The sequence below is a fragment of the Puma concolor genome, chromosome B1, assembly GCF_028749965.1.
Source record: "Puma concolor isolate L17-30 chromosome B1, mPumCon1.1.hap2, whole genome shotgun sequence".
Classification (NCBI taxonomy): Eukaryota; Metazoa; Chordata; class Mammalia; order Carnivora; family Felidae; genus Puma; species Puma concolor.
Genome location: NC_141670.1, coordinates 117,773,881 through 117,793,452, shown reverse-complemented (window position 1 = coordinate 117,793,452; position 19,572 = coordinate 117,773,881). Strand labels below are relative to the sequence as shown.

General features: G+C 32.5%; 1 protein-coding gene across 8 annotated transcripts in view; it reads right to left on the bottom strand.

Moving 5' to 3' along the window:
• Window positions 1-19,572, bottom strand: part of TBCK (TBC1 domain containing kinase) — a 223,839-nt gene that overhangs the window by 153,080 nt on the left and 51,187 nt on the right. For 6 of the 8 annotated variants that reach the window (XR_015250307.1, XM_086704453.1, XM_086704452.1 and 3 more), the window contains 3 exons: window positions 10,121-10,235; window positions 8,055-8,128; window positions 449-590 (listed from right to left, as the gene is read on the bottom strand). Coding sequence is in view for 7 of the 8 variants with exons in the window: in XM_086704453.1 (XP_086560579.1) it covers window positions 449-590; window positions 8,055-8,128; window positions 10,121-10,235 (331 nt within the window). In the remaining variant the exon portion in view is untranslated. Of the gene's footprint in view, window positions 1-448; window positions 591-3,572; window positions 6,685-6,711; window positions 6,768-8,054; window positions 8,129-10,120; window positions 10,236-19,572 lie in introns of those variants that run through there. The other 2 variants (XM_086704458.1, XM_086704457.1) reach the window with 2 other exon arrangements.

Genomic DNA, 19,572 nt, shown 5'->3' with positions numbered 1-19,572 from the left:
CTAATAAATAAAGAGGGTATCTAGGAAAGGTCTCATAAAACATAAGTCCACTACAAAGTGAGTCTTCTAGAAAATATAAGAGAACAGGAGAGAAGAAGGTATTTAGGGAAGAAAGAATACCACAGAATGGAGAGAGAGCATGCAAAGAGTATAAGCAGCTTTAGAGTAAACATTTCTGGAACTGTTTAATTTTTTACACTTAGTATGGTGTAAGTTTTTTCATACTTAGCAAAAGTACAAAACAAACACTTCTAAAGATACCAAAATATATGCAAATAAATTGTCAAACAAGATTTTTTAACAAGTCAAATAGATTTATGTGTTTTTCCCTCATACCTAGTCAATCCAGAAAGCAAAAATGTATTATGGTTAAGTAGCTTTCCTATCCAAAAAACTTATTCTAATAAGCATACAATTTCTTTTTAGTTTAATATTTCTTTATACATACCACAGAAAGCTCAAATAAAATTATTCCAAGAGACCACACATCTGATTTGGGGCCAGAAGGCAATGGTTTTTCACTTGGCATATGATCAGTGCTTTTGACAATTCCTTGTGCAATTACCTCGGGTGCCAAGTATGATGGATACCTAAAATGATACATTAAATAAATGAACAATTACTACAAACTACAAAGGGGTAAAAGTAATATTACATTTTTACAATCAGTATGGTAAGATCTAAGTAAAAGTCCAGGGAAAATAAATTAACAAACTTTGCAAGGAAGAATTCTAAACTAACCATCATAATACAGGTCTTCGTGTCTAGAATCAAGAGAAAATATGTATGAGTCTCAAATAATTTTAAAGCTACTATGTCTCTCTGAAGCTGTAGTTCTTCTCTTTGTTTTCTTCTCTTTCTGACACATGCCTTCTTCCAGCATTCTGTTTCCAGGTGTTCTTCCTTTCCTTCTTACTTCCTGTCTTCTCCCTACACCTATTATTTAAAGTACACTTTATCTTTGAAAATAGTATGTATTCTTTTAAGTAGTCGGAATGTCAAAATCTTTAAAAATACGTACATTGAAAAGTAAGACTCTCCCATCTTTGTACTCCAGGCACCCATACATATTTCTATAGAGATAAACTTGACCATCCATCACCACTGTTCCATGGGGCAGCATACTATACACACTACTCTGCACACCTTTGTTTTTCCACTTAGAGTTCATTTTAGAGATCATTCTATAAAAATAAGTGTAGATTTGCCTCATTCTCTTTGAAAACAGTGAAAATTTTCATTGTATTGATGCACTTAATTTATTTGACCAAACTGTGAAGGACATTTTGGAAGTTTCATTCCTACACAGATAATCAATTGAGATCTACTCTATTTATTGATACCCTATTTCCCCCCAAGTAGTCCATAGTACCAGTTTCTACCACAAATAAAATCTCTACATACATGTTGGTATGCATCTTGGCTCCCTATTTTGTTCCATTGGTAAGCTTGCCTAACACTGTACCATTGTACTATTTTAAGTCTATAACATTACATAAATAATTGCCAATATTGCTAAATTAAATCCTCTCAAAACACACACATCTTTTAATTTCTCTGCAAGAGTGTCTAGGTACTTTTCTTTAATTTTATATTTAATATTTACATTATTTATATTATAGTTTTATACTATTAATTTAACAATTAAATAATACTGTTAGAATATAGTTATTATTTATATTATTAATTTAATATTTAATAAATATAATTGTGTATAGCATATAATTTAATTAATAAATAATATATAATAATGTTCTTATTTATATTAACTTATAATAATATATAAATGTATATTATATAAATAATATATATTATATTCTTATTAAAATTATTTTTAATTTTATATATTTATATATTTTTAATAATGACCCATATAATTTATATTATTAACTTAACCAATAATTAAATATTATCATAATAATATATTAATATTATTAATATTATTAACTTAATATTTATATCATACATAAATAATTATATATATAGTTTTACATATATATAAAACTATCTTGTCAAGGTTTCTCTCTAATACACACACACACACACACACACACACACACACACACACACAGAGCTGGAATTTTCATTGAAATTAGATCAAATGTAGAACAGGGTGGGAAGAATTGGCATCTTTCTGATACTGACCCTAACACTCTATGAACACGATATCTCTATATTTACTTTGGCCTTTTGTAATGTCTTTTAAAAAGGATTTATGTTTCTTCCACAGAGATATTAAACATACCTGATTAGTTTCTTATCAGGTATTGTATATATTTTGCTGATTTGTAAGTAATTTCTTTGTATTACTTTTATATCTACAACCTCACTAAACCCTCATCTTTTTTTTTTTTTTTTTTTTTTTTTTTTTTAAATTTTTTTTTTCAATGTTTATTTATTTTTGGGACAGAGAGAGACAGAGCATGAACGGGGGAAGGGCAGAGAGAGAGGGAGACACAGAATCGGAAACAGGCTCCAGGCTCTGAGCCGTCAGCCCAGAGCCTGACGCGGGGCTCGAACTCACGCACCGCGAGATCGTGACCTGGCTGAAGTCGGACGCTTAACCGACTGCGCCACCCAGGCGCCCCTAAACCCTCATCTTTTATGGGAGAATTCTTTTGAGTAGTCTTGTAGATAATCAAATCAGTTGTGCTTACCTGATTTGTTTAAAGTAACAGTTTTGTTTCCTCCTTTCTATCATTATAGCTCTTAGCGCAAAAATTTCTATTGGTGTTAACCATGAATAAATTTTGAAAATTTTTGAATACCTTTTCTGTATTTATTACAAACGGAACATATGATTCTTTTCATTTATATGCTAATGAGTTTAAATACATTGATTCCCTGATGTTTAACCAACCTTGCATTCCTAGAACTTTTGTTTCTAGTAATTTCACTGAGAAATAATAATTTTATCTTCTTTCCATTGTTGATATTTATCTGATTTCTTTTCCTTGTGCAACTCCATTCATTAGTACCAGGAATACATTGTCAAATGACAGTGGTGTTAATAAATATTTTGTTTAAAACCTGAAAACTTTGGGTTGAGATCAGTCTCTCTTTCTAATAACAGGCAGATATAGATAAATGGATGATTTTCACTACATTAAGGAAGTATTCACATAGTTCTTTTTTATTAAGAAAAAATTGTAATGAAAATGTTGTGATGTTAAATCTATCAGATGTTTGTAAGAATCCAGAGAAATTACTGAATTTTACTTCTGATATATTATTACTGATATATGCTCTATTAAATTATGTTTATAGATTTCCTAAGCCATCTGAATATTTAGGGAGGGAGGGAGGGAGGGAGAGAGAGAGGGAGAGGGAGAGAAAGAATCCCAAGCGGACTCTGCACTGTCAATGTAGAGCCCAATGTGGGCTCAAACCCACAAACCATGAGATCATGACCTGAGCTAAAATTAAGAATCAGACACTTAACCAACTGAGCCACCCAGATGCCCCAAGTACAGGAAAAGTTTTAGCAGGAAATTCAACAGCAAATATAAAGGAATTGGTAAGAAAATCATATTATTGTGTAAAATATCTTCCTATCAGACTAAAATACCTACCTTCTGTCTTCTAAACTCAAAAATGTAAGCCATTTTATTTAATAAAAAAGACAAAGTCTTAGAACTCCAGGGTGGCTCAGTTGGTTGAGTGGTTGAGCATCCAACTTTGGCTCAGGTCATGATCTTGTGTTCCTGAGTTTGAGCCCCATATCCGCTCTCTGTGGTCAGCACAGAGCCCACTTCAGATTCTCTGTCTCTCCCGCTTATGCTTTCTCTCTCTCACAAAAATAAATAAAACATTTAAAAACAGACAAAGCTTTTATAAACAGTATACTCTATAAAATGTGTCAAACTTCTAACTTTAATTTTCTAATGAATTCATTTTATGAATAATTCCATAAAATCTTAAGTTGATTTGCTGAGATGGAAATTATTTCTTCTCTCAGTGAATCCCCATGATATTTTCTCTGTATCTTTATGGTTCTCTAATGACTATAAGATACTTATTTTACTTGTTTCATATGTATGTAATGGACTATACACAATATGTAATACTACCCATTTTTATGTTTTGTTTTTTCTATATTTATAATACTTAGTAAACAAAAATTTACCCTCCTTCAAAAAAACCACAATTTGAGGGCATCTGTGTATCATATTCACTTTTATAAATCCTCTGCAACTACCAACACATTTTAAATGTAAGATATGCTCAGTTAATTTGTGCTAAAAAATAACATTTCCTTTAAAAAACGTCCATTAAGACTACCTTACAGACAATTTTTTAAAAGTTTGTTTATTTTGAGAGTGGGAGGGAGGATGCGTGTGTGTGAACAGGGGAGGGGCAGAGAGAAAGCAAGAGAGAGAATCCCAAGCAGACTCTGCAGTGACAGTACAGAGCCCGAGGTGGAGCTTGATCTCACAAACCATGAGATCATGACCTCAGCCAAAATCAAGAGTTGGACACCTAACTGACTGAAGCACCCAGATGCCCCTTTACAGGTGATTTAAAAAGCAGACAGTACATAAGTTTCAGATATATTGAGAAGTACTAAATTTAAATCTTACTGCCTATAAACAAAAGAAACAAAAACAGGGTCTTCTGGGTGGGTCAGTCGGTTAAGTGTCTGACTTCAGCTCAGGTCATCATCTTGTGGTCTGTGAGTTCAAGCCCCATGTTGGGCTCTGCTGACAGCTCAGAGCTTGGAACCTGCTTCAGATTCTGTGTCTCCCTCTCTCTGTCCCTCCCCAGCCCCTCCATCTCTCTCTCTCAAAAAAAAAAAAAATTTTTTTTAAAAGAAACACAAACAGCTTTAGAAATGAAAATGAGTAGAATTCTGCCCTACTTATTGCATAGGTGCATACCCTTTCTTCATTTATCATCAGACTTAGTCATGAGCACAATTATCCGGCCTTTTCAATTCTAGGATATTAGATTATTATGGCACCCTGCAATAATGACAATAAAAATGTATAAGTATATGGAACATCTATGTAATATATGCAATGTAGACACTCAAATATTAGTTCCATTTCTCTTCCTGTGTTAGTCTATAGCCACCTCCTCACACTATGATGGCCACTACTTAACTGACATGTAAAATAAGTCAATTAAATCAGAGAATATACCTTAAATTCAAATGGGTAAATTAGGTTTTTAAATTTCCATTTTAATACAATGATGATGATGATGATGCTACTAATATCCACCTTTAATTTGCTCATATATTTCTCTCATGTACAAATTTCTATTATGTTATTTTACCCTAACGTGATCATATTGCTCTTCTAAATGACATCTCTGGAAACAATTGCAGGCTAGTGGAAGAAGTATGTCTTTGGTATTATTATAATACCTGTATTCCAGTTTCAGTTCTACATAGAACTGTGATTTCTTAATCTGAAAATAGGAATAATAATGTCTACCTCACCAAACTGTTATAAATATTAGTGAGTACCTAAAGATGTTTTTATAAAAATGGAAAATATGATGCAAATACAACACTGTATTTCTAATCATCATCACCATAATACATCTAGAAGGCAAACTGATCCTGATTTCCAGCATATCTTATCCAAAAATAATGCTGTGGGTAGTTAAAAATCAAGCAATGCTATGGGTAAATCATTATACCTAAAACTTCCAACTGGTAATCTCTAGAAGCATAGAGGTGATCCTTGCTCCAAAAATTTGAATTTCCCTTCAAATCAAGAAATAATTAAACTAATTAATAAAAATAATAAACCCTAGGATTGGTTTTAATATAGACACTCTTCTTTTAACAAGTGTTTCTTCTTTAGCATAGCATTTCAACACTCAAAGAAAATTAACAGAACTCTGCCTTAAGTATGACTAGTGAGGTAAACAAAAGTGGCTTTCATCATCTGTTTGATGTTTTAACAAGGTATTAAGCTACTGGCCAACTGAAATGAATGTCCAATTTCTAACTCTTTACAATATTCTGAAACAGATGTTAACATTTTACTTTGTTGTTCCTCAATATTTGTCTTTTGAATCAACGGCAAGCTTCTTCTGGTGTAAATATTTTCTTTCATGCCTTAGCTGTTTGATCACTTTATTTTTCCTGGCTAATGTTTCACATTTTGCTCTTTGATACTTTCTGGTCAGACCCTTTGGGTTCAAGACTTCAAAGTAAACCAGAACAAATGGCACACAAGACCAATTCTGCCCAAGCATTTTAAATTCAAATGTGGTTCTTCAACATGCTTGGTGTGCTTTACAAAAAGTCACTTCCTTTCTTGTATTCATCACTAAATAAAGCACCTTTCAATAAAAGGTAAAAAATTAAAGTAATTTTTGTTTACACTGTGTTTTTGGAGTTCTTCTCTCACACAGATTGATCTAGACAACATGAAGCAGCACCAGCAATCACATACTTCCTATCAGACTACTGCTCCCTAAAAGGTACTTCAAAAGGCAATTATCACATAGGAAAGAAGACATTAGGGCTTTATTGTGGACTTATTACATTCAAAGTTTTTTTTTTTTAAACAAATAAAATGTAGGCTATTTTTATAAGATAGTTTTCATGCTTGGAAAACAATTGCTTGTTTCCTATGACCACAAGTTTTGGTATACAAAACTATATGATTAATTTATTGTACCTTACTATAAATAGGCCACCAAAAGAGGACATTTTCCCATTAAACAATGAGCCTCTTGAGAACAAGAACCTACCTTATCCATTTTTGCACATCCAGCAGCCAGAAGAGAAGGTGCTCAATAAATGTTGTCTTAATAAATAAAGAAGGAACGACTAAGCAATTTATTTTAAGATTATTAGCTATGGTCTAACTAACAAAAATTTTAGGTAGAAACTTACAATTTACTTTATAAAGATAAAAGGATAAATTATAAATGAATCCCTTTTTTTAAACATCTAATTAAAGCAATGTTCTCCTGCAGAAACACACGCCATGACTCCAAACCATAATTCTTGGTAATGGAGTGACAAAACTGATTTGAGAGAGCCCAAAGAGCAAAATGCAAATGGGCACTATTAAAAAAAATCACAAAGCAACTGAACATTATGGTTAAAATATCTAGATTAGATAACACTAATATGTTAATTTTAATTTCCTTGTTTTGATACTTGTTTTGTGGTTATGTAAGAAAATTCCTTTTTTAAGAAATACAAACTGAAGTATTTAGGGGTAAAAGGCCATCATATGCATTAATTGCTCTTAAATGATACAAAAAGTACTTATATGAACATACACATATACGAGTAAGAAAAAAGAAAGAGAGAAAACAAGAGTAGTGAAATGTTAATCTTTGGGGAATCTAAGTGAAGGCAATAGAGTGATTCTTTGTACTATTTTGAAACTTCTGTGTATTGAAAACAATGTGAAAACTAAACACTCAAAAAATAAAAGAATTATATTATTAAAATGTCTAAAAAGCAACCACACAATAAATACAACACAAAATCTGTATCACAAGCATTTAGTTGAGAACAGGATAAAATAAACTTTCCTTTCTTGGAGGCCAACATAAATTAAAATTCTATCAGAAGTGATCAAATAAACCTCTCCAAACTTAAACACAGACTTTCTACCCTATTACCTCTGATACCTACAATGACTCAGTTTGAGTCTTAACATGCAATTATATCTTAGAGAACAAGGAATTAAACTTAGAAACAATAGAAAATAATATAAGAACAATTTTTCTCAGTCTTTTAAGGAACACACATTAAGTGAGAATCTGGCCAACCTTCTTGCCTTAATTTTACCTAATTCTGGATGAAATAAAATTAATTATCAAGCATTAAAAGGTAAAGAAGGTCAATAGTCTATTAGCCTCTGACAATTCAATGAAATATCAACATCAGATATATTTTGGATACTGGGAAAAACTCACTGTCTACTCTTTTAAAAGTATATGGAAGATAAAAATATGTTAATAAAGAAAAGCTAGTTTTTTATTAGAAAGCAGTATCACCATTAACAGAATACACATTTCATCAAATATTACAAAGTTTAAGACACAACTCAGAAGAAAAGAGAACATATCCTCACCCAATTGGGAAATCAACATCGTCACCATGAGCTGTCATGTGATAAAGTCCAAATTTAGCCAATTTAACATGTCCCTACAATAATAATAATAATAATAAAACATTACTAAATATTTTAATATTATTAGTAGGAAAAAATATCATTATGTATCATAAGTAAGGAAATCACCATTAGTGAGGTACATTAAGAAAAAATTGTATTTTATCATAACTATAATAAAAACTATTTGCCAATGTGTGAAGCCTGCTTTATTCTCATTACAAATATATGTATATGTATATGCATACATGTATGTATAGATATACACATATATATTACTTGTATATAGATCTCAAAACAACACTTAAAAAATTAAATTTATTTTTTTATAAATATATAAAAATTTTCCAGATATGTTGACAAAACAAAAAAAGCAGAAATGTTCTCATTTGTCTTGAATCCCTGCTTGGAACATTTTTGGTAATTTTCACAAGATAAATTTTTTTTCTTTCAAGGAGTTCCAAGTCCATTCATAATGTCATAAATTTAACCCTGACATGGGAATTCTTAACTTGAAAATATTAGTTACCAAATCATGAAGATATTAGTGAATCTGCTAGATTTCCAACAATCATTTATATTGTTTGAAAAAGCCATAATTATCACAAGAGATTCTTAATAAAAGACAAATATAAATTTTGTAAGTCTCTTAAGTTTTCCTCCTTTTAGATATTTAAGACTTTAAAACACATTAAGTTGATTTAAATTTTTTTTTCTTTTTCTCAAGAACTTTACTTCTCAGCATTACAAAACATTTATATCTCAAAACAACTCAGATTGGTTATATACTCCACTGCCATAAATATGAAATGGATGAGTACCATTTTAGCTTTTATGATTTTTAATACCATAGCATAATTGTATTAAAAGTCTAGAAAAGAATCAGAGGAAAATAATAATCCTTCTAATATAAAAAATAATTCCCAAGACAAACTTCTTTCAAAGCTATTTTAAATGCTTATGAAAAAATGAAAGTATGATTATTCCTGAAAATATACCATTTTGCTACCCATAATTCTCTTACAGAGGTTGACTTGCTTCTTATTAATCACCCATAAGATTTCCAAGTAAAGAAGTGGTACTCCAATAAAAAAGGAAACTAGGTATGAACAGTTGGTAAATAAAGAAGATAATGGGGAATAAAAAAAAGAAGAAAAAATAGGGAGGAAGAATAATAAACAGGAGAAAATGCAAAACAGTTGTACTATCAGAAAAATACTCTGTGTTAATAGAGCTTTCTTTAAATGAAAGCAAATTCAGGGGTGCCTGGATGGCTTAGTCGGTTAAGTGACCAACTTTTGATTCCAGAGCAGGACATGATCTCACGATCCATGAGATTGAGCCCATGTCATCCAGCTCTGTGCTGAAAGAAGGGAGCCTGCCTGGGATTCTCTCTATCCCTCTCTCTCTGATCCTCCCATGTATGCATGTGTGTGCTCTCGCTCTCTCTGTCTCTCTCTCTCTCTCAAAATAAATAAACATTTTTTAAAAATGAAAGCAAATTCAGAGGAGTGGACTGGGAAGCTATAATGCATACTTTTCAGAAAGTGAATGAAAGGAAAAACAAAACATGAAGTTAGAAAATGAATCTTGAGGAAAAAGGAATAATGCATGTGAAAAAAACACATGAACTTAAAAAATTTAAAGATAGTTTTTTTTATTGTTTATTTATTTTTGAGAGGGGGGACAGGAAGGGCAGAGAGGGGGCGACAGAGGATCTGAAGTAGGCTCTGTGCTGACAGTGGAGAACTCGATGTGGGGCTAGAACTCACGAACTCCAGGATCATGTCCTGAGCTGAAGTTGGACACTTAATTGACAGAGCCACCCAGGTGCCCCATAAAGGTAGTTGTTTTTTTTTCCTAACTGCCACAAGTATATCACTTTCATACAGCCATTTCATTCTGAGTATTATTAAAACATATTTGTATTCTAAAGACCCTCTGATAGAGTGGGTCTAATTTCAGTAGCTTCCAACCACAAATAACAAATAAAATATTTGTTACTTAATTTATTATTTGACAATTACCTTTCGGTCCAAAAGAATATTATGAGGAGAAAGTGCCCGGTGTACTATACCATGTTTGTTCATATACTGCAAACCCTGAAGTACCTCAAATGCTATGCACAAAACCTTTGAGTAGCTACAAAGAAAAAAAAAAAGTCACAGATCAATAGATACAATTACAAAGCAGATACAGAACCTGTTTTAAAGAATGAAATGACATTATAAAAATTGAAAGAGTTGTATTTTTATTATTCCTCTTCTATTCAGAGAAAATACGATCTATAAATTTTATAAAATATCCACTACATACATATTTTGGATTTTATGATTACAACAGAATTGATCTGGCAAAGATCCTACAGTTTTCTAAGCCTACTCTAACAGCAGGGAGGGAGTTGAATTTTGGTGATGCACAATTAACCTTCTACAGGTTTGTCTTTGCCAAATTATCTGGGAAGTTTCAAATATAAGGCAGAACTAAGTCAATGAAAACCACCTTTCCTGCTCAAGACAAAATACCTAAGTTCCTGAAAAATAGCTAAAATATATTTTATGGTAGATGGACACGAGGTTACTTTCCATATCCACAAAACAACCCCTAGCAACTGACAATTTATCAAACATTTCTCTTTAATTCTTCCTAAGCCATCTTCCAGTGGAATGCCCAGTTTCTCTCTTTTTCCATCTCTTTCCATTTTTTTTTTTTAATCAAGAACCATTAACATGGGAAGTTAGGGATGATATAAGGAAAGTGGGAAAGACTAATTCAAACCCAATCCCCCAAACTATCAATATTAACATTTTTGTATAGATTTCTTTTCTACTCATTTTTTGACATTTTATCTATCTATCTTAATTGGTTTATATTATGCTTTTTTTTTTTTAAAGATTTTTGTTTTTTTTGTAAGTAACCTCTACATTCAACATGGGCTCAAACTCCCAACTCCAAGATAAGTCACATGCTCTACCAACTGAGCCAGTCAGGTGCCCCTGACATTTTAAATTAGACTTTTAAAAATTAAATTAATATCTACAGGTAATCACTAAAACTAATTTTTTAAAAGGTATAAATAAATTTATAAATTTATTTTATAATAAATAGTAAAGATAAATAAAAGTAAAGATAAATAAAAAAAATAGTCAACCTCAAAGCTGGTAGAATAAAAGGAAAAAAAGAACAAAGAACAAATGGAACAATTAGAAAATAACAGACTTTAATTAGGATGTATCAAACATCATATTAAATGTAAATGCAAACATCTAAACTGAAAGATAAAAATTGTCAGATTACATAGGAATTAAGCCTCAATTATATTCAGGCTATAAGGAACCCACATTAAATAAAAGGCATACATTAAAGTAAAAGGATGGAATAACAGATCACTGATTATCATGGGCTTGCTTGGAGGGACGGGTTGACTGCAAGAGAATATGTGGAAAATTTACCTGACAGAACTGTTATGTTCTTGATTTTGATGATGATTACACTACTGAGTTTGTCAAATTGACTGACCTGTACACTAAAAAAGTTATATTTTAAAATATGTAAATTACAGCTCAATAAACCTAATGTTAAAAAAGTAAGCTGAAGAAAATTTTCAAAAAAATATTTGTAATATGACTCCCTCCTCCAAATTAAGTCCATAAGAAAGAGCAAGACGTGAAAAGCTAAAATCCCTTTCCTCTCATCCTAGTCTGACTTTCCAGAGGTATCCACCCTTAGCAATTTCTGTTTTCAATTCTGCTGGTTAGATTTTAGTTAACATTATTAAGTCTTTGCTATGCAAGATGATATAATTAATATACTTTTACAACATTCCCATTTTCCTTTCCCAACTCCTGATTTTTATTAGTTATATTATTTTTAAATTATCGAATTTTATAGATGAAACAAAAGAAATCTACATTCCTTTCTTGAAGGCTAGACAAATAAACAAGTAAATATATGATACATAGTAATTACGTGTTAAGGAGGAAAAGGAAGAGAGAATGTGGGGTAGCAGGTTGCTATTACATGTAGAGAAGGAAGATCAAGGAAGGCATCACTAAGATGACATTTGTGCAGAAATCTAAAGGAAGTGAAAAAGACATGTAGCTCTCTGGGAAATACGTGATTCAGGCAGAGGGCACAGTAGGCAAGTCCTGAACTGGAAGATTGCATAGCAGTTCAAAAAGTGCAACAAAGCCACTGTGCATGCGGTAGAGTGAGCAAAGGGCAAGGTGTTAGGAGATGAGGGCAGAGACATAACAAGGAGCCAGATCATGTAAGGCTATTTAGGCCATTGTAAAGCCTTTGGCTTTCACTCTGAGACAGATGGGAAGTGGTTGTCACATTGCTATACTATGATTAGTAAATATTCATTGTAGAACTAAGAAAACAATATACTCCTAAGCCACTTAACCCCTAGCTCTCAAGAGAAAATGTATCAGTCATCAGGATTTGATGGATACTATAATTTCATAATTATACCTCTATTATGAAGGTTATCATCAGCTATCATCATTTTTATACTTCTTACTCATTTTGTATTTACATTTTTATTTAGTTAGAATACATCCATGAGAAAATTTTTCTTAAGGGTGGCATGAGTAGGAAATTTTAAAGCATGGTCTTAAAATGTCTTATTCTTGCCTTTAAACTTGGCAAAAGATTTCTCTATTGTCCTTTATTAATAGTAAGAAGTCCAATATCAATCTAATTTCGTTGTAGACACCTTGTTATTCCCCTCCGGAAGCTTGGGATTCTTTTTCACTTTATCCTTAGACTTTTACAATTTTAGTCCAGTATATCTAGAATATGGGCATTTGTGCATTTATGTTAGTAAGCAATAGGTGTGGCTTTTAACCTGAAGACTCAAATGTTGCATTAGCAGGAGAATTAAGAAGGAAAAGTTTATTTGTTATGTCTTTGTTTTCTCCCTCTACTATATCTTTTAGTTAGAACTCTCAGAGGGCAGGTGAAAATTACATCTATTCTTGAGATCAACTTTCTGTTTTATTTACTATGAGTCTGGCCTTTAGTCCTATCTCTTCTACTATTTAATTTCCAAGGTCTTTGCTCTGTTCTCTAGTTGTTCTTTAATAGATCCTTTTCTTTTGATTATGGATACATTATTCTTTTGAATCTCTCTGAAGATAGTTATTAGAATTCTGTTAATAATTAAGGGGAAAAGAAGGGTGTTATCTTTATTTTCTCTGGGGTGTTTCTGTTTTTTTTTTTTTTTTATTTGCTTTTTTTTTTCCCCCACTTCCCTTGGCTTTCTTTCTCTCAGACTATTTTTTCCTCAAATGTCTGGTAATCCTTAGTTGCCTGCCATACTTTAAAACAAAGCAATAAACTGACATTCTTCATAAAGTATGTAAAAAAAGAAGTAATAAAAGTTGCTATTTATAAGGAATGCTTATTTGAGACTCAGTAGGTTAAGCATCTGACTCTTGATTTTGGCTTAGGTCATGATCTCAAGGTCATCCCCAAGCCCTGACTCTGAGCTGAGTGTGGAGCCTGCTTAAGATTTTCTCTCTCCCTCTTCTTCTGCCCTTCCCCTGCTTGCTCCAGTGCTCTCTCTCAAAAAAAAGAACACTTATTTAAAGGATTTCTCTTTATCAAGCAGTTTCCCCCATATTAAAGTGCGACAACAGCTACTCAAGCAAATAGGAAATGTGTGAAACAAAAACAATTTGAAAGTAACAAGAGTTTTCCTAAACAGCCTCAAAAAAGAAAACAACTTTGTAAAGGAAAAGATTCTGAACTTTAAAACAACTATAGTGATACTGGCAAATATGTGCATGTGAAAGAATGCAGACCTGTCTCATTTTAAAAACAAAGAAAAATTTTCCTTGACATTGACTAACAAATAAAAGATAAGAACTTAATTTTCTAAACTCATTTGACTCTGTAAGTCATGTTTACCATAGTAATCTGTCTTGTCCTCTTTGTCCTTTTCTCCAACATGCACACACATAATTCACAAAATCTTAAAAGCTGATGCCATATTCAGCTGTGACACTAGAGGACCTCAGTTGCACACTACTTCAATATAGATGCCTTCCTTAAGAAATTAAAACCAAACCTTTAAAGTGATTTTTCCATTAAACCAGTTCTCAAACAGCTGAACAGAGAAGACTACATGTTCTATTTTGACAACTTGTTTTTGCTGATTATAAAATATAATTGGAAAATACTTCCATGTCAAAAAGCACATTCATGCTATTATAGAGTTGATGAGCATATATGCTGAAATAATTTTTAAATATTCAAACATATAAAACTGAAGCTCATGACATACCTTTCCTTAGCTATTACTTGAGAGTATTATAGCTAATGGACTTAGTACTCTTCTAAATCAGAGTAAATCACATTTGGTTTTCTGCCCTATTGTAGGATTTAATTTTTAAATTTATTTTAAAATACAAGTATAAAGGAGAAGAAAAAGATAGTGTTATTTTCTATAATGAGACAATAGAATCAGTATTTGTGAAATTCTGTATATTTACTTGTTTTTAAAGCTCTATTCTCTAATACTGCCAATAATTTAGATGATGAAGTCTTTTAAGATAATTATTTTGAAGTAGCTAATGCAATTATAATGCAACAGCAAAATAAAAAGTCATATGTATAGTAATAGCATGTCACAGTTAACTGAAAATGGGCTCCAGAAGGAGTTAAGATTAAGAGATTGGGATTCTCTCTCTGTCTCTCTCTCTCTCTCACACACACACACACACACACACACACACACACACACACAGATGTTGGCAGGGGATAAAAGGACTTCATCCTTCACAGTTCCCAAGTCAGAATCTTGTTAATAAAGAAATCCATCACTAATCTAGAAAATGTAAATCAAACTTCAAATTATAAAAGATCCTCTTCCTTTTGAAATTTTCAGTTACTACTGCTAATTCCAGAGATTAGAAGAGTAGCATTTACTTTGTTACCATTATCCTTGACACCCTGAGAAGTTTAATGAGCATAAGAATCTTTGGTGATTATAAAAACATAGATATGGCCAAAAAGGTAGCTTTCAAAATAATGATTAATAGTTTTTAATAAAGCAAAGTGACATTTTAAAATACTTTCATTTATATTTAAACGCATCAATTAAGTGGCCATTAGCTGCTTGGTACTGTGTTTTTTTTACACCACTGTGTTTTTAGGTTCCATGGATCTCAAGAGAAAGCACTGATCTCTACAATCAAGAAACCTGCAGTATAGTTGTAAAGACAGATTTATAAACTAATAATTTTTTTTTTTTTAATTTTTTTTTTTTTCAACGTTTTATTTTTATTTTTGGGACAGAGAGAGACAGAGCATGAGCGGGGGAGGGGCAGAGAGAGAGGGAGACACAGAATCGGAAACAGGCTCCAGGCTCCGAGCCATCAGCCCAGAGCCCGACGCGGGTCTCGAACTCACGGACCGCGAGATCGTGACCTGGCTGAAGTCGGACGCTTAACCGACTGCGCCACCCAGGCGCCCCTAAACTAATAATTTTAATACAATTGAATTCACAGCATTTCATTACAACTATAATTCAATTAAGTTAGCAGATGAGAGTCATCCTTTTCTTCTGTCTTATAAGAAAGAAAACATGAACATCTATTTATTACATTGGTGAGACCAAAGCAGGTCTACAAAAATAAATCTTGAGAAAGTAAGATTAAAGATCTTTAAAAAGATTAAAGATTTTAAAAAGAAAAAAAAGTCACTACCACCATCACCATCACAAGCAATAACAACTGACAATAACTTTTAGGCATGAGTCAACTTGGTTGTGTCTGAATTGCGAACATGGCTTAATGAATTCCAAAACTACTAGGTTAGTACAATACTAAGTATACTTGTTTATCCCTTTCCAGATGTATTTCAAAGGAAGTTTACACTGTGTTTCTGACTCAATCATCCCTAAATTATTTATAGCTGTTTAGCTTACCAGATTAAAACATACTGAGGCCAAGATCATGGGTTTAATATCTATAAGGATTGGCTTGCTTCACATGTACATAGCCACAGATTTTCATCTAACTCCAGCCAATATTGTCAAATACAGATTGTTTGTCACAATGAGACGTTGTTCAACCTCTATTTACTTAAAACATTCTGATTTTCAACCACAATTTCCTATACTTCTCTGAGGAGCTGCGCTTTAATCTCATTAAGTCCTTGAGACCCTTGTTTTCTAAGCCTCCTCTGTTATCTCAACCAGCCCTGTTTTGACATCCTTCTTTTATTCTAGATCTATTCTGTCACTTCAACTCGTTTGGGGGGTGGGGGATAGAATTCTTCATGGCTTCTCATCTGATGGCTCTACCCCTGGGAGAATTGGACTTCTCTGTATTCTGACAGTACATAGTTGAAGAGCTTATTAATTCTACGGTAATAATTTCTATATAGGTTTGTCTCTCTCACTGTACCCTGAGGCAGGTACTAGTTTATTCAACTTGCAATCCCTATATCTATCACAGTAACTATAAGGTAGGTGTTCAATAAATATATTCAATGACATCCATGATGGTGCAAGAGGGTGCAGATAACAAGATTAAATTCTTAATTAATTAATTAACCATTAATTAAATAACAGCTCAAAAAAGTATATTATACTCGCAATGGATCAACAGTGTCAATCTCATTTATAAGAAGTAGATTTCTCATAAGCTGACTTAAGAGGTTTTTTTTTTTTTGAAAGAAAGAAAACCCTGCCATTTGCAACAATATGGATAAATCTGGAGGACATTATGCTAAGTGAAATAAGCTGGCCACAGAAGGACAAATACTGCCTGATCCCACTTATGTAAAGTATAAAAAATAGTCAAATTTATAGAAGCAGAGAATGGAACAATGGTTACAAGGGACTGGGGAAGAGAAGAAAATGGTTACCAGGGACTGGGGAGAGAGGAAAATCAATTGATTTAAAGTTTCAGTTGTGTAAGATAAGTTCCATGCCAAAGAGATCTGCCATACAACATAATGCCTGTAGTTAACAATACTGTATTGCCCACTTAAAATTTTATTAGTAGGGTAGATCTCATTATAAGTGTTCTTATCACACACAAAAATAAAAAGGACACAAGGCAACTTTTAGCAGTGATGAGTATATCTATTACCTTGATTGCAGTGATGGTTTCACAAGTGCATTCATAAAGTCAAACTCAAATATATACATTTCAGTCTTCTTGGGTATCAATTATACCTCAATAAAGGTGTTAAAAAAGAAAATAAAATAAGGACACATTCCTATCAGCTTCAAACCATCAGTTCCTTTTTGGTATTTGTAATGTTTCCAACAAGCGATGTTATTCAGATTGCAAGAAATAGAGGCCAAGAAAGAAAGTGAGAGGTCAGGGTTGCTGGGATAGATTTGGAAGTCATTCATAATAGGTGGTAACTAAAACCACACATGCTATTTCCTCTGATCCATAATCCATGATATTTCTAAGGGCCACTCCACAAGCCAAAATACCCATACTGTCAGCAAACCAAGGGAGGAAACACACTTCTGGATTCTATGAGTTCAAGATGTTCTTTCACCTTATAAAACCTGATCACTCCCACAGAAATTTTCCTTTTGGTCTAAAACATTTCTTACTTGGTATCAGCCTGAAGTGAAATGTTAAGGGAGAATAAACACAAATGAAAATTAGTTAGCTACTGTGTGATTTAAGAAATGAAGAGGAATGATATCATACTAATGACTAATGTTCAGAAAATAATACAACTGTATACTCCTGTTATCTTCAGCCTAAAGGCTCTTTCTGTAACTTCAAGAAAAAAGAACTCAAGTAGTATATAATTTTTCAATGGTTCACTGGTTTATAATTCTAGAATTTGGAGAGGGTCATTTTCAGTGGGGAGTTAATGTCCTTGAGGCTTTTACAATTTGCCACTTGTCACTAAATTTTAACATTTTGCTAAAAATGCCACACTATTTAACAGAGCATATTTTTTCTAAAGAAAAAAAAGTTTTAGAATTCAGAAAGGAAATAACTTACTTCACAATGGGTACACATTTTAGCCTGAAAGGTCACCCATCCATGCTAAATTTAATAGTTCATTTGCCTCAGATTCAGATGTTTTGAAACTAACACTGCATTGATTAACTGCTTACCTAAAGATTATTTTGTAATAGGTCTAGAAATAAATCAGCCCATCTGTTCCTAAGTTGTAATGTTGGGCATATTTTACAATTTAGTTCTCACTCAAAGAAGAAAAAAAGTTGAAAGCTATAAATCTGGAATGTGACTAGTTCTCAATAGGATACAAAAATTGGGAAATTAATTTTCCAACTTGAATACTAGATAACTTTCCTTTCTCATCAGAAACTTAATTTGATAAGATCAAAATACATATGGAAAGCATATCTCGTGGTTTGAGGTTCAGATATAAAGCCAGGAGACTCTGTCACTGATTTGCTTTGCTTGGAGAATGTTCCAATTTCATCCTGCCTCAGTCTGCAAATGTATAAAGTGGGAAATGTAACACCAACAAGGGCTGAATGGAGATCAATGAGCTATTGGTCCTGCACAGAATGCGGGCCAATTGTAAAAATAGAACAAAACAAACAAAAAGCCTAAGTCCCTCTCAAAAAAATCAGGGTCTCTATAATAAATTCTATAATACTATTTTGTTTATCTATCTATCTATCTATCTATCTATCTATCTATCTATCTATCTATCTATCTATCTATCTATCGTCTATCCATATTACCTAAATTAACAAAGACTGCAAACTGGGCTCTCCAACTATTTGCATGACACAATAAAATCAGCAAAATGGTTTTTTCAAATTTCTCTGTGACAAAAAAAGTCAACATTTGATAAGCAAGATTGGAGGATCCTGGGGTTGGCTGGTTATTTCTGCAACATCAATGTTTTCTTCTCCCAAGCAGCTCTACTATCCTAGCATAGGCACTCCAAAAACATTTCTTTCACCACAGTTACTGATATTGACAGTGCAAACATACTGGGTAATAAACCTCACTTCCCATGCCCTGGCAGCATTTGCGACTACATAAAGTTGTAACTTTGCTCTAAGACAGAACCTATGGTGGCTCATGGTCACTTGGATCTGTACCCTAGCTCATTTTAAAGTTGTTTTTGTTTAATTACACTTAAATTTATTTACATATTACTGTGTGAAAAAAATGAAAAAAAATTCTATTACTGTTCAGAATTTTGATTTGAGACCAATTCACATTTTTTTTTTAAAGTGGACCAAATTTTCTTTTTAGGCAATCTGCCACCCTACCCCCAGCCCATCACAACAAACAAGTAAACTGTAGAGGGTCTGCATTTTATGCATTTGTTTAGTTCAGTGCCTGCAAGATAGCCTAGTGCAAACAAAAGTTTGTCAAACTGAAATGTTCAGTTCAATGATGTGTTGGCTTATCTTAAGCAAATTTTAAGAGATTCAATTGATGAAAATTTCCTATTCATAGTTTCCATTCCTTTTATCAGAACTGTGGTGATACAGTGATGA